Source organism: Odocoileus virginianus, chromosome 11 (assembly GCF_023699985.2).
Source record: "Odocoileus virginianus isolate 20LAN1187 ecotype Illinois chromosome 11, Ovbor_1.2, whole genome shotgun sequence".
NCBI classification, from domain to species: Eukaryota; Metazoa; Chordata; class Mammalia; order Artiodactyla; family Cervidae; genus Odocoileus; species Odocoileus virginianus.
The window spans coordinates 25,078,551-25,092,755 of record NC_069684.1 but is presented as its reverse complement, the minus strand read 5'-3'; the positions used below and the strand labels follow the sequence as shown (position 1 = coordinate 25,092,755).

General features: G+C 42.9%; 1 protein-coding gene across 1 annotated transcript; it reads left to right on the top strand.

Annotated features, from left to right (window-relative positions):
* Positions 1-3,244: 3,244 nt before the first annotated feature.
* LOC110142822 (PRAME family member 8-like) lies at positions 3,245-11,961 on the top strand. Its single transcript, XM_020902213.2, has 4 exons — positions 3,245-3,396; positions 8,943-9,238; positions 9,673-10,245; positions 11,206-11,961. Exons 2-4 carry the CDS (start codon positions 8,952-8,954, stop codon positions 11,777-11,779), a joined length of 1,434 nt encoding a protein of 477 aa, XP_020757872.1. The 5' UTR covers positions 3,245-3,396; positions 8,943-8,951; the 3' UTR covers positions 11,780-11,961.
* Positions 11,962-14,205: the final 2,244 nt, after the last annotated feature.

Genomic DNA, 14,205 nt, shown 5'->3' with positions numbered 1-14,205 from the left:
TGTCTTAATTTCGTGGCTACAGTCACCATCTGCAGAGATTTTGGAGCCCAAGAAAATAAAATCTGTTGCTGTTTCTACTTTTTCTCCATCTATTTGCCTTGAAGTGATGGGGCCAGATACCATGATCTCAATTTTTTGAATGTTGAGTTTTAAGCCAGCTTGTTCACTCTCCTCTTTCTCCTTCATCAAGAGGCTGTTTAGTTCCTTTTCACCTTTTGCCACTAAAGTGGTTTCATCTGCATATCTGAGGTTGTTGATATTTCTCCTGGTGATCTTGATTCCAGCTTATGATTCATTCAGCCTGGCATTTTACATGATGTACTCTGGGCCTCCCTGGTAGCTCAGCTGGTAAAGAATCTACCTGCAATGCAGGAGACCCTGGCTCAATCCCTGGGTTGGAAAGATCCCCTAGAGAAGGGATAGGCTCCCCACTCCAATATTCTTGGGCCTCCCTGGTGGTGCAGACAGTAAAGAATCTGCCGGCAACATGGGAGACCTGGGTTCAATCCCTGGGTTGGGAAGATCCTCTGGAGGAGGGCATGGCAACCCACTCCAGTATTCTTGCCTGGAGAATTTCCATGAACAGAGGAGTCTGACCGACTACAGTCCTTGGGTCACAAAGAGACAGACATGACTGAGCGACTAAGCACAGTACTCTGCATATAAGTTAAATAAACCAGGTGACAATATACAGCCTTGATGTACTCCCTTCCCAATTTGGAACCAGTCAGTTTTTTCATGTAAGGTCCTGTTGCTTCTTTACCTGCATACAGGCTTCTTAGGAGACAGGTAAGGTGGTCTAGTATTCCTTTCTCTTTAAGAATTTTCCACAGTTTGTTGTGATCCACGCTGTCAAAGCCTTTAGCATAGTCAATAAAGCAGAAGTAGATGTGGGGTTTTTTGGAATTCAATTACTGTTTCTATCATTTCTATGCTAGCAATTTGATTTCTTGTTTCTTTGCCTTTTCTAAATCCAGCTTATACATCTGGAAGTTCTTAGTTCACCTATTGTTGAAGTCTAGCTTGAAGGATTTTGAGCATTACCTTGCTCGCATGTGAAATGAGCACAATCGTATGGTAGTTTGAACATTTTTGGCATATCTTTCTGAAGGATTAGAAGGAAAACTGAACTTTTCCAGTCCTGGGGCCACTGCTGAGTTTTCCAAGTTTGCTGGCATATTGAATGCAGCACTTTCACAGCATCATCTTTCAGGATTTGAAGTAGCTTAGCTGTAATTTCATCACCCCCACTAGCTTTGTTCATAGCGATGCTTCCTAAGGCTTACTTGACTTCGTACTACAGGATGTCTGGCTCTAGGTGAGTGACCAAACCATCCTGGTTATCCAGGTCATTAAGACCTTTTTTGTATAGTTTTTCTGTGTATTATTGCCACCTATTCTTAATCTCTTCTGTTAGGGCTTTTACCATTTGCTTCCTTTATTGTGCCCATCTTTGCATGAAGTGTTCCCTTGATATCTCCAATTTTCTTGAAGAGATCTGAAGTCTTTCCCATTCTGCTTTTTCCCTCTATTTCTTTGCATTGTTCACTTAAGAAGGCTTTCTTATCTCTCCTTACTATTCTCTAGAACTCTGCATTCTGATGGGTATATCTTTCCCTTTCTCTTTTTCCTTTCACTTCTCTTCTTTTTCTCTTTTGCAATTTGTAGGGCCTACTCAGACAACCACTTTGCCTTCTTGCATTTCTCTTTCCTGGGGATAGTTTTGGTTACCATCTACTGTACAATGTTACAAACCTCCATCCATAGTTCTTCAGGTACTCTGTCTACCAGATCTAATCCCTTGAATCTATTTTTCATCTCCATTGTATAATCTTAAGGGATTTGATTTAGGTCATACCTGAATGGCCTAGTGGTTTTCCCTACTTTAGTGTAAGCCTGAATTTTGCCATAAGGAGCTGATAATCTGAGCCATAGTCAGCTCCAGGTCTTGTTTTTGCTGACTGTATAGAGCTTCTCCATCTTCTGCTCCAAAAAATATAAAAATGGGCCAAAGAACGAAACAGACATGTCTCCAAAGAAGACATACAGATGGCTAACAAACACATGAAAAGATGCTCAACATCACTCATTATCAGAGAAATGCAAATCAAAACCACAATGAGGTACCATTACACGCCAGTCAGGATGGCTGCTATCCAAAAGTTTACAAGCAATAAATGCTGGAGAGGGTGTGGAGAAAAGGGAACCCTCTTACACTGTGGGTGGGAATGCAAACTAGTACAACCACTATGGAGAACAGTGTGGAGATTTCTTAAAAAGCTGGAAATAGAACTGCCATATGACCCAGCAATCCCACTCCTGGGCATACACACTGAGGAAACCAGATCTGAAAGAGACACGTGCACCCCAATGTTCATTGCAGCACTGTTTATAATAGCCAGGACATGGAAGCAACCTAGATGCCCATCAGCAGACGAATGGATGAGGAAGCTGTGGTACATATACACCATGGAATATTACTCGGCCGTTAAAAAGAATTCATTTGAATCAGTTCTAATGAGATGGATGAAACTGGAGCCCATTATACAGAGTGAAGTAAGCCAGAAAGATAAAGAACATTATAGCATACTAACACATATATATGGAATTTAGAAAGATGGTAACGATAACCCTATATGCAAAACAGAAAAAGAGACACAGATGTACAGAACAGACTTTTGGACTCTGTGGGAGAGGGCAAGGGCGGGATGTTTTGAGAGAACAGCATCGAAACATGTATATTGTCTAGGGTGAAACAGATCACCAGCCCAGGCTAGATGCATGAGACAAGTGCTCGGGCCTGGTGCACTGGGAAGACTCAGAGGAATCGGGTGGAGAGGGAGGTGGGAGGGGGGATCGGGATGGGGAATACATGTAACTCCATGGCTGATTCATGTCAATGTATGACAAAACACACTTCAATATTGTAAAGTAATTAGCCTCCAACTAATAAAAATAAATGAAAAAATATATATAATCAATCTGATTTTGGTATTGACCATCCAGTGATCTCCATGCATAACGTCTTCCCTTGTGTTTATGGAAGAAGATATTTGCTGTGACCAGTGTGTTTTCTTGGCAATATTCTGTTATCCTTTACCCTGCTCCATTTTGTATCCCTAGACCAAATTTGCCTGTTACTCCAGGTATCTCTTGACTTCCTACTCTTGCATTCCAATCGCCTATGATGAAAAGAATCTTTTTTTGGTGTTAGTTCTAGAAAGTATATAAACACCACTTATATACCAGTTAAAACTCATAGTCATCCCTCTCTTTACTCACATTCATATCCCACAATTCAACCAACTGCAGATGGTGCAGTACTGTATTTACTATTGAGAAATACCTACATGAAAGTGTTCATGGTCATCTCTCTATACAGACATATCTCAGAAGGTATTTATTATGGGAATGGGCTTGCCCAGCAATTACAGATGCAGAGGAGTCCCATAGTCTCTTTTCTGTAAGCTAGAGAACCAGCAAATCTGCTTTTATAATTCAGACTGATGTTTAAAGCTTAAAACCAGGAGAGTTAAGGAAATAACCTCATGTCTGAAGCCAAATGCCTGAGAACCAGAGGACCACTGGTGTTAAGTCCTTGAGTCTCAAGTCTCAAGAGCTAGAAGATGCTACATTCATGGGAAAGAAGAGAAAAAGGGAGAGCAAATGCTTTCTTGTTCCATTCAGGCCCGCCAAGCAATTGGATGAGGCCCACCCACATTGGGTGAAGGCAGTTGATGAATTCAAATGCTAATCTCTTCCAGAAACACCATTTCAGAAACATCTAGAATCAATGCCACATAAAATTAATGAGCACTGAGTCCATAAACATGAAACATCTAAATGAAGACCTCTTCCTGGGGATTTAAGAGCTGGTATTATTGGCTCTGGGGATGGAGTGGACATTGGGCTGGGGAGGTTCTTAGGGCAAGAGGCACAGCTTCTCCATAAAATACAGGTACCATTGTACGTACAGCATGTGGTGTTTCTGTAGACTCAATAAGACGATGCATGCTGAAGCCTTAAAACTGGGTCTGGAATACCGGAAGAATACAATAGATGAGTCCTTACCTTCTTTTCCCTTTCTAGCAGATATCCTCAGGATTCATTTCTCGAGCTTATCCTCTATTCCTGCAACAGAAAGGAAAGACAGAGAACACCAAGCCACTCTGTCTATAGAATTTACAGGCAAGAATACCTGAGTGGGTTACCTTTTCCTACTCCAGGGGATCTCCTGACCCAGGGATAAAACCCATGTGTCTTGTGTCTCCCGCGTTGGCAGGCAGATTCTTTACCTCTGTGTCACCTGGGAAGCACCTGTGCTATACAGTATGACCTTTTTTAAGCATTCTATATATGAACATTTGCACCTGCCAATTGAAAACTCCCCATCCTTCCCTCCTTACTCTCCTCCCCTTAGCAGCAACAGGTTTGTTCTCTATGCCTTTGACTCTGTTTCTTTTTTATAGATAGGTATATTTGTGTTGTACTTTTGACTCCACACATATGCAATATCGGGCTTCCCAGGTGGTGCTAGTGGTAAAGATCCTGCCTGCTAATGCAGGAGAGGTAAGACAGACATGGGTTCAATCCCAAAGTCAGGAAGATCCCCTGAAGGATGGCATCACAATTCACTCCATTATTCTTGTCTGCAGAATCCCATGGACAGAGGAGCCTGGCAGGCTACAGTCCATAGAGTCACATAGAGTGGACAGGACTGAAGTGACTTATCGCAATATGTTATATCATATGGTGCTTGTTATTCTCCTTCTGACTCACTTCATCAGTATGATCATCTCTAGGTCCATCCATACGTCTAAAAATAGCATTATTTCATTCTTTTAGTGGCTGGAAAACATACACATACACACACACCACCTCTTCTTTTTTCATTCTTTTGTCGATGAGCAGTTAGGTTGTTTTCATATGTTGGCTATTGTTAATAATGTTGCTATGAACATAGGGGTGTGTGTATCTTTTTTCTTAAATAATTTTATTTAGTTAGTTATTTTTCGCTACACTGGGTCTTCTTTCTTGTGTGCAGGCTTTCTCTAGTTGCTTCGAGCTGAGGCTATTCTCTTACTGCGGTATGTGGGCTTCTCATTGCAGTGGCTTCTCTTGTTACAGAGTTTGGGCCCTAGAGCCCACAGGCTCCAGTAGCTTCAGTGAGTAGGCTCACTAGTTGTGGCACATGGCCTTAGTTGCTATGCGGCCTGTGGGATCATCCCAGAACAGCAATTGAACCCATATCCCCCGCATCGCAAGGAAGACTCTCAACCACTGGACCTCCATGGAAGCTCCATGTATCATTTTGAATTCTAGTTTTGCTTGTAATGCAGAAGACCTGGGTTCAATCCCCAGGTTGGGAAGATCCCCTGGCGAAGGGAAAGGCTACCCACTCCAGTATTCTGGCCTGGAGAATTCCATGGACTCTATAGTCCATTGGGTCACAAAGAGTCAGACATGACTGAGTGACTTTCATTTTCACTTTTTGTCTGGTTGTATGCTCAAGAGTAGGACTGCTGAATCATATGGTCACTCTATTTTTAGTAACTTGAGGAAACACCATACTGTTTTCCCTAGTGACTATACCAATTAACATGCTCACCAATAGTGTGAGAGGGAAAACAGCTTCTATATAGTAGTTGTGATCCCTTTGAACGATCCCCGGCTTAGACTGAAATTTCTGAATTTCTCTAAAATAATGTGAAGCCTTTAAGTCAGTTCTTCTCAATATTTAGGTTGTCTGGAAACTTGGGGGTCCTTCAGATCCCCTCAGCTAAATATTCTTTACATAGAAATTGGCAGATACGTCTATCTGAAAATAACCTTGGTTCACCAGTCAAAGAATGGAGAAAATTTGAGTGAATTTTAGGTGTTCCCTGAAGGTTATCTGAAGTAATGAATGAAAGGTGCCCACACTGCTGTTTATCCAGCTTGCATTTAATAACAGAGTTATTTATGATTTTCATTGTTACTAATCTCACTCTGTTGCAGGTATTTATAAAAGAGATGGATGGCCTGGGACTTAATGTATCTATTGAGTAGAATCCAATTCAAACATTTTTTTTTAATGTAAAGTCCATTTATAATCCTGGGAGAAGTATGGTGAAAGGGATCTTTGTCAAAGTGAACAAGGAGGTGACCACTCTTCAAAGAGTCCTCATCTTGGTGGCCAGAGGTGTATGGGGAAAGTTTGGGCATCAAATAAATGGGATGGGAGAGAGGCATGGGAAACTCTGAAAGATGGTGAAAGGGTCTCCCTTTATTTCCAAACTTAAACTTCAAAAGATTCTCCCTGTGGTGCAGCCTGGGGTGGGGGTCACTCCTGATTGTGGCAGAACCTGAAACACCAATACAAGCTTCTGCATTTATTATGGGAAAGGCATTGTTTTTTGTTTGTTTGTTTTTACTTTTGCATCTTTTAGTTTTTACTTTTATTATGATGATCATTTAATTGTAGTTTTGAGTGTGTGTGTGTGCTGAGTCTTAACTAAGACCCAATGGGCTTAGTTAACCAGTGGCATATGAGATATTAGTTCCCAAACAGGGATCAGACCCCTATCTCTTGCATTGGAAGGAAGATTCATAACCACTGGACCACCAGGGAAGTCCCTAGAAAGGTGCTGGTTTTAATGAAGAGATAAACACATTTTATTTCTGTGCCTTTGATGTTACCCTGATCATCATCTATATTGAACTTGGTTAAGTTTGAAGAATTAGCAATTATCTTTATATACTTAGAAAGGTCAATCCTAAAGGAAATCAAGCCTGAATATTCACTGGAAGGACTGATGCTGAAGCTGAAGCTCCAATACCTTGGCCACCTGATGTGAAGAGCTGGCCCATTGGAAAAGACTCTGATGCTGGCAAAGATTGAGGGCAGGAGGAAAAGAGGGCGACAGAGGATGAGATGATTGAATGGCATCACAGTTTCAATGGACATGAGTTTGAGCAGACTCTGGGAGATAGTGAAGGACAGGGAAGCCTAATGTGCTGCAGTTCATGGGGTGACAAAGAGTAGAACATGACATAGCAACTGAACAATAACAACAAATCAGAAAGGAGCCAGTAAGATTATTGTTGGCTTCCAAGACCCCTAGAAAATGACTGGGGCTATTTTCCATCTGGAAGGTGTCCTCAGTGAGAAAAAATTTTAGGAAAACCTCTCCTGATAGCACGTGTTCCTGGGTGACAGGGTTATTTGCCAGTGACCCACACTTACTTTTCTCTGATGCTCTGTTCTCAAAGAGCTCATAGTGCCCACCTTCAGTGACTGTCAGTGTTGGAAATGTCTAATCCCAGGACTCACAGTCCTCCCTTTTCTCACAACTTAGATTTAATCTTTTCACGTGGCTTTCTGGGCTGATCCCAAATTTCTGGGAGTAAACACCCTCAAAGATGACACTGTCTTCGGTGAGCCACCATCTTTTACTTTCTAAATAGCACCGAGAATAGCATCTTTAAATCTCCCTCTTCCCTAAAAGAAAAAAATATATATTTATTTTATATTGTTGTAATCATTCACATGGTCCATCTAGGAATGCCCAGATCCAACTGTCCTGACACACTCTTATATCTCACTGAAATTTTGACCTGTCCACCTTCAGAGAAGGTTTGGCTTGAGCCTAGAAAATCACATCCCCCAAAGCTCTTCCTTTGCTACCTGAATAGGCTCAAAATCCCCTGTGTTTCCTACATAACACCTGAGTGAAAAGCTGATACAGGGGTGCATGTATTTTGTTTACTTTGGGAACAACAGGATTGTTTTTATGAAGCTTTGTTAATTGAGAGACATTTTGATAGTTTTGATATGGGCAAAGATCCCCCAACAATGATGCTTTCAGTTATGTTTTTTCTTGTTCAATGACTGAAACCAATAGTTCCTTGTCCAACCAAACCCAGGAATATAACTGAGCATATTGGTCAATATCAACCAAGGTTTATGGAGTGAATCCATGAATGAGTCTTTGATTCCTTCTCCATCATTCTCTATGTTTCCTGTATGTATATCTGTTTCAATCACCTAAGGTGGTGAAAAATGAAAATCCACTCAGGATCAATACCAAGGGCCGTCTATAATCTAGTCAGGTACCACTTTCTGATTGTGTTAATCAGACAGAGGTATGATGAGATCAGAAATGTCTATAAAAGTCTCAGCCTCTGAAGAAAGGATGCAGAAACTTCTTGCCCCAGAGTCACTGGCTGGATCTTCCATAGAGTCTGTGGTCTGAGTCCCACACCAACCACAATACACTAGTAAGTTATTGTCAGTACTATTCCTATGTGGTGTTAACTGACCTTACATGTAGCCTGTAACTCCAGATGGCATGGAGAGTTTTTTTTTTTTAATTATTTCCTTTCAGATGAGATTTCAGGTTTCCATTTACCTCTCAATGTTGTTTTCCCTGAGTCCCAAATATTTTGATTTGCACTGTAGTTGAAATAATTTTTAAATGTCTTTACTAGGAAGATATTTGTAATAAAATGTCTATAGTATTATCTCTCAAAATTTAAAATACTTCTTTTATGTACGCATGACATTCATGTCATGAGTATTTCTTTCATCTTTACCATCCAGCTTAACTAAGATGCGGGCTACTGCTTCACATGACAGTCCTCTTTCCATAGACTTAAGGTTCTAAATGACCGTCTAAAAGCCTTTCCCAAATAAAGTTTGAGGTCAGCTTTCAGGACCTTGGTACCTTTACGAGTTGGACATGAATTAAGCCAAGCAGCAGCTAGTGGTTGAAATGCTTGTTCTGAATCCAGTAGGGGATTCACTGAGCCCACAGTGTCATATGGGCCAAGTAAGGTGCTTTCTCCCTTGCCAGTGCACAGACCTTGGCCTTGAGTAGGTTCTTCTGAGGGGTGGGGAGACAGTCTAAGGTCTGAAGCAAATGCCTGTTTACTGGCAGTTTACACAGTACTCCTTTTGGCAGAGAGTCAGCATGAGTGTACGGACCCCACGCAGACTCCTGGACCTGGCGGGAATGCACCTGCTGAGGGAAGATGACTTGGCCTCTTCTGCTCTGGGACAGCTGCCTGTGGAGCTCTTCCCACCCCTCTTCAAGGAGGCCTTCAGTGGGAGACATACTAAAATTCTGAAGGCCATGGTGCAAGCCTGGCCCTTTGTCCGCCTGCCTCTGGGGGGCCTCATTGATCTGCCTCATGTGGGGCCCCTACAAGCAGTGCTGGAAGCCCTTGATGTCCTGCTTGTTCAGAAGGTTTGCTCCAGGTGAGTCTGATTCAGGTAACCTGGTAAAATCCTGGGTGTCTCAGAGGAAATACCTGGGGAGAGAAAAACTGGGTGAAAAGGGGTGGACCAGAGGGATCTGAAGAAGGTAATGTAGAGGCCTTGCCTCACCAAGGGAAACACGTTTGGGAAGTGTAGGTATACCTACAAAAAAAAAAGAGAGAGAGAGCCTAAAGAACATGCCACACCTCCTTACAGTGATGCTAAAAGTTATTAGATGTGGAGAGCCAGAAAGGAAGGGAGGGGAAAGGGAGATGGAGGAAAGTGAGTCAGAGAGGGAAGAAGGCATGGCAGCAAGTGATGTCAGGAATCTGAAGTTACAGCACAGTAGGGCAGTCTGTTTTCAAATTTTCAAGCTGATGTTTCATTCTGGGTGGATTTCAGTGCATCCCCACCAATCTCCTTTTTCTCAATAGGAGATGCAAACTGCGGGTGCTAGATTTGCGGGACACTGGTCATAACTTCTGGAGCATGTGGTCTGGAGCCAGTACTCACAGGTGCACAGGCTCAGGAAGAGCACCAGTGCCTAAGCCCAGGTCAGTGACAAAGCAGCATGTGGCTCCACTGAAGGTTTTTATAGATCTTTCCTTGAAAAAAAGGACCTTGGACAACTTCCTCACCTACCTCCTTAGGTGGGTGGAGCAAAGAAAATCTTCCATCCACCTGTGTTGTAAGAAGCTGAAGATCGTTTCCATGCCAATGGACAATATTGTGAAGGTCCTGAGCATGGTGCAGCTGGATTGTATCCAGGAGGTGCAAGTGAGTTGCACATGGAATCTGTCCACCCTGGCCACATTTGCTCCTTTCCTGGGCCACATGAGTAATTTGCAGAGGCTCCGTCTCTTCCCTATCCAAGTATCTGCCTTCAAGAAGCAGGAGCACGATCACGTTGTGCAAATTACCTCCCAGTTCCTGAGGCTGGGCCACCTCCGGGATCTCCATCTGGAGTCTCCCTCCTTCCTTGAAGGCCACCTGGACCAGATGCTCAGGTGAGTGTGGACCACTGGCTGGGTAACATTGAACATAGCATTAGGATATCAAATGCACTCTCTCCTGAAGTGTAATATCCTGTAACCACACAAATCAATTTGGGGCTAAATTGGTGTAATGGTTCTTGAAAGGGACACTCCACTGTGGAGATACAATTTATTGCCTGGAATGGTTGATCTAGCACTGAAGAGATTATGGTTTCTACCTTCAGCAGAGGTGTGTATGTTCAAATCACTTAAAATATAAAAAGTAAAGAGGGCACTGAAGTGGGGAAACCACAGCAGACTAGACCAATTCTGAAGAGAAGCTCTATGCTCACTAGATTACTAATCAAAATGAGTCTGTCTTAAATACCCTATCTGTAAAAGATTTTTTTATCTTTTGCTCCAGATAAGTTAATTAGTATAAGGGAAAATATGATTCTGGAAATGATGTTAATTGAGCTGAGAGAAAAGGATAGTAGAAAGTGGTAGAAAAATTAGCAGAGATGTAAGCCCCTCTAGACAGGCATCACATTTGATGTTGTAGGATCTCGTATAAGTTGCTTCTTTATGCATATCTCCCTAAAGCCTCAGCGGCCAGAGGTATTGGCCTCTGAAGCCCAACTTTGGACTGAAGGAAGCCTTAGCCAAAATCATTTTCTATATGATCACCTAGTACTAAAAATCTGTGTCCAGTTGTCCTCTGAGCACATTCTAGGGCATTCCATTATATTCATTCATCCTCATAAGGAAGTAGAGTATATTGTAGTCTGCTTGATAAATGAGGAAGAGACCGTTCAATGTTCTATGAATTGACTCAGAGACAAGTCAAGTGGACAAAACTGGCCTAGAGTGATACTGGGCAATCAATGTATTGACCCTCATCAGAGGGTCAGACTTAACATTAGCCCTGTAAAAACCATTTGTCTATCACATGTATACATTAGTTTTAGAACTAATTTCTTGGTTTCTCCCCAGGTGCCTGACGACCACCTTGGACAACCTCTCAATAACTAACTGCCAGCTTACGGAATCAGACTTGACCCACCTGTCCCAGTGTCCAAATATCTGTCAACTAAAAAGCCTGGAACTGAATGGTGTCACCCTAACGGACTTTAATCCTGAGCTGCTTCAAGTTCTGCTGGAGAAAGTTGCAGCCACCCTCCAGGAACTGTACTTAGACCAGTGTGGGATCAAGAACTCCCAGTTTGAGGCCATCCTGCCGGCTCTGAGCCGCTGCTCCCAGCTCAGGTCCTTCAGCCTGTGTGGGAACCTCCTCTCCATGGCCGTCATGGAGAAGATGCTACGACAAACTGCTGGGTTTTCCTGTTTGAGTCAGGAGTGGTATCCTGCCCCTCAGGAGAGTTACAGCCCTCAGGGTGTTCTCCTGGATGGCAGGCTTCCCCAGCTTCAGGCTGAGCTGTTGGAGATTCTGAGAGACTTAGGCCAGCCCAGGACTGTCTGGCTTACATTCAGCCCCTGTCCTCACTGTGGTGATGACATATGTACTCACATGGAGCCCATTATATACAGCTGTTCTAACTCTGCCTAGGTGGTTGCCTCTATCAGAAGTTTTCTTCTTGGCACTTGGAAACTGAAATCTAGGACATGGGCACATCATGAAGTGAAAACAGAGCTATGGTTTCAAACATCAGCTCAGTGTGAATGGGAAAAGGAAGGGTGATCCAGTGAGGGTGCATGATTGCAGTGGGAAATGTAGAGTCTGGGAGGTGATGGGACTTTCAGAATGATGGGTTTATAGCATCAGGAAAATGAATCTCATTTTCTGGAGAGAAATTTTGGATGCACATGGTGCCATTGTCCCTGAGGGGATGATTGTAAAATAATGGTCAGAAATAAAGAAACTTTCAGTGTACATGGACTCATGCCCTTCATGATATATTATTCTCTTCTCTGTTTCCACCTCAGAAGTCACCAGTGACTGATGGAAGGCAGCACACCAAATTGTCTATGATCTGAAACCCTACTATTCCCACTAGTTCTCTATTCCATCGTGAGCATCTTTTATCTCTTTACTTACTTCTGTGGCTATTCAGTGGATTGATACACACAATTAAGTGGGAACTACTCAGAGGCCAATGAGCTACTGGAGTGAAGAGCTCTTGGCAAGATCATCACTGCTGGCTCAGGCCATGGCCCTGGACACGAGCAGTTCTCATGTTCTCCTGGTGGGTTCATAGGTCTCAGTTCCTGGTCTTTCTGTGCTAGGAAAGGGCCTCACTATGCAAGTCAAGGCCCTCGGTTCTGGAAAGCATCATCCACACTGCAGATGAGCCAGAATCCCTTGTCCTCATCAACCCATGCCTTTCACGAGTGTGAGTGGTCCTTCTTGAATTAAACTAGTGTGACCAGTAAAGACATACAATATCCTTTGATCAAATACTAAAATCACACAGGCATATATCATGGTTTTAGTATTTCTAAACCACATTAAGAAATTATATCCTGGACTTCCCTGGTGGTCCAGTGGTATGAATCTGCTTGCCAATGCAGGGGAAAAGGAATTGAATCCTGGTCCACATGCACTGGAGCAACTAAGTCCATGGACCACAACTACTGAGCCTGTGCTCTGGAGCCTGTGAGCCTCAATGACCGAGCTCACATACCTCAACTACTGAAGCCTGTGAGCTCTAGGGCTCTCAGGCCCCAACTACTGAGAGGGCATGCTGTAAATACTGAGTCTCACGCACCCAGAACATGTGCTGCTCAACAAGACAAGCCACAGGTCCATGCACCCAAATGAACAGTAGCCCCCACTCACCACAACTAGAGAAAACTGGGGCACAGCAACAAAAACCCAACTCAACCAAAAGTAAAAATTAATTAATTAATTAAAGAAAAATAAATTGTATCCTTTTGTGGGGTAGGTCATGTCATTGAGAGATGGACACTATTCCTATAACACCTATTATCTCTCCCAAATAGGGAAGACTAACACAGCATGTTTTATCATCAACTTATCAACCTATGTGAAAGAAACACTTCCTATATACTTCTTATCACTCACAGTCAACTCTCCCTACCCTCTGTTCCACATCCTCAGATTCAAGAGACTGCAGATGATGTAGTGTTACATTTACTATAGTAAAATATCCACAAGTAAGTGGATCTGAGCAGTTCAAAGGCACGATGGTCAAGATTCTTCTGTATATTAGGGGAATGGGTTCACATCATTAAGAGATGGAGTCCCATAGTCTGCTCTCTGTAAGTGAGAGAACAAGCAAAGCCAGGTTTATTACTCAGACCAAGGGTTAGGGCTGAAAACTGGGGGAGCTGATGATGTAACTCAAGGCTAAAGGCCTGAGACCCAGGGGACCACTCATAAGCCCTAGCATCTCATGTCTCAAGAGCCAGAAGTTGCTATGTTCATGGGCAAAAAGAGAAAGAGGGAGAGAAGATGCTATCTTGTTCCATTCAGGCCCCCAGGAATTGGATGAAGTCCACACACATTAGTGAAGGCAGATGTCTTCACTCAGTTGATGGATTCAAATGCTCATCTCTTTCAGAAACACCATCTCATGGGCAAAAAGAGAAAGAGGGAGAGAAGATGCTATCTTGTTCCATTCAGGCCCCCAGGAATTGGATGAAGTCCACACACATTAGTGAAGGCAGATGTCTTCACTCAGTTGATGGATTCAAATGCTCATCTCTTTCAGAAACACCATCTCAGAAAACAGCTAGAATCAATGTCACATAAAATTAACCAACACAGAGACTGTAAAAAAATGGGTAGTCAAATGAAGGCTTGTTGCTGAGGATTCTGGGGCTGTTTTTGTTTTTGTTTTTGGCTCTGTTGATGGAGTGGACCTTGGGCTGGGGAGATCTTAGGCAAGAGGCACCACTTGTCCATTAAGTGGAGGTAATAATGAAAACACAGCAAATGGAGTTCCTATAGAACCGATGAGATGATGCATGTTGAGACCATGGCACTGGACCTGGCATACAGGAGGAGCTCAG

What these genes read in the sequence shown, in the direction of transcription:
- LOC110142822 (XM_020902213.2), top strand. Translation starts at nt 8,952, where the DNA reads ATGAGTGTACGGACCCCACGCAGACTCCTGGACCTGGCGGGAATGCAC. An exon ending in GTTCAGAAGGTTTGCTCCAG is followed by an intron (nt 9,239 to 9,672) that starts GTGAGTCTGATT and finishes TTTTCTCAATAG; the next exon opens with GAGATGCAAACTGCGGGTGC. An exon ending in CACCTGGACCAGATGCTCAG is followed by an intron (nt 10,246 to 11,205) that starts GTGAGTGTGGAC and finishes GTTTCTCCCCAG; the next exon opens with GTGCCTGACGACCACCTTGG.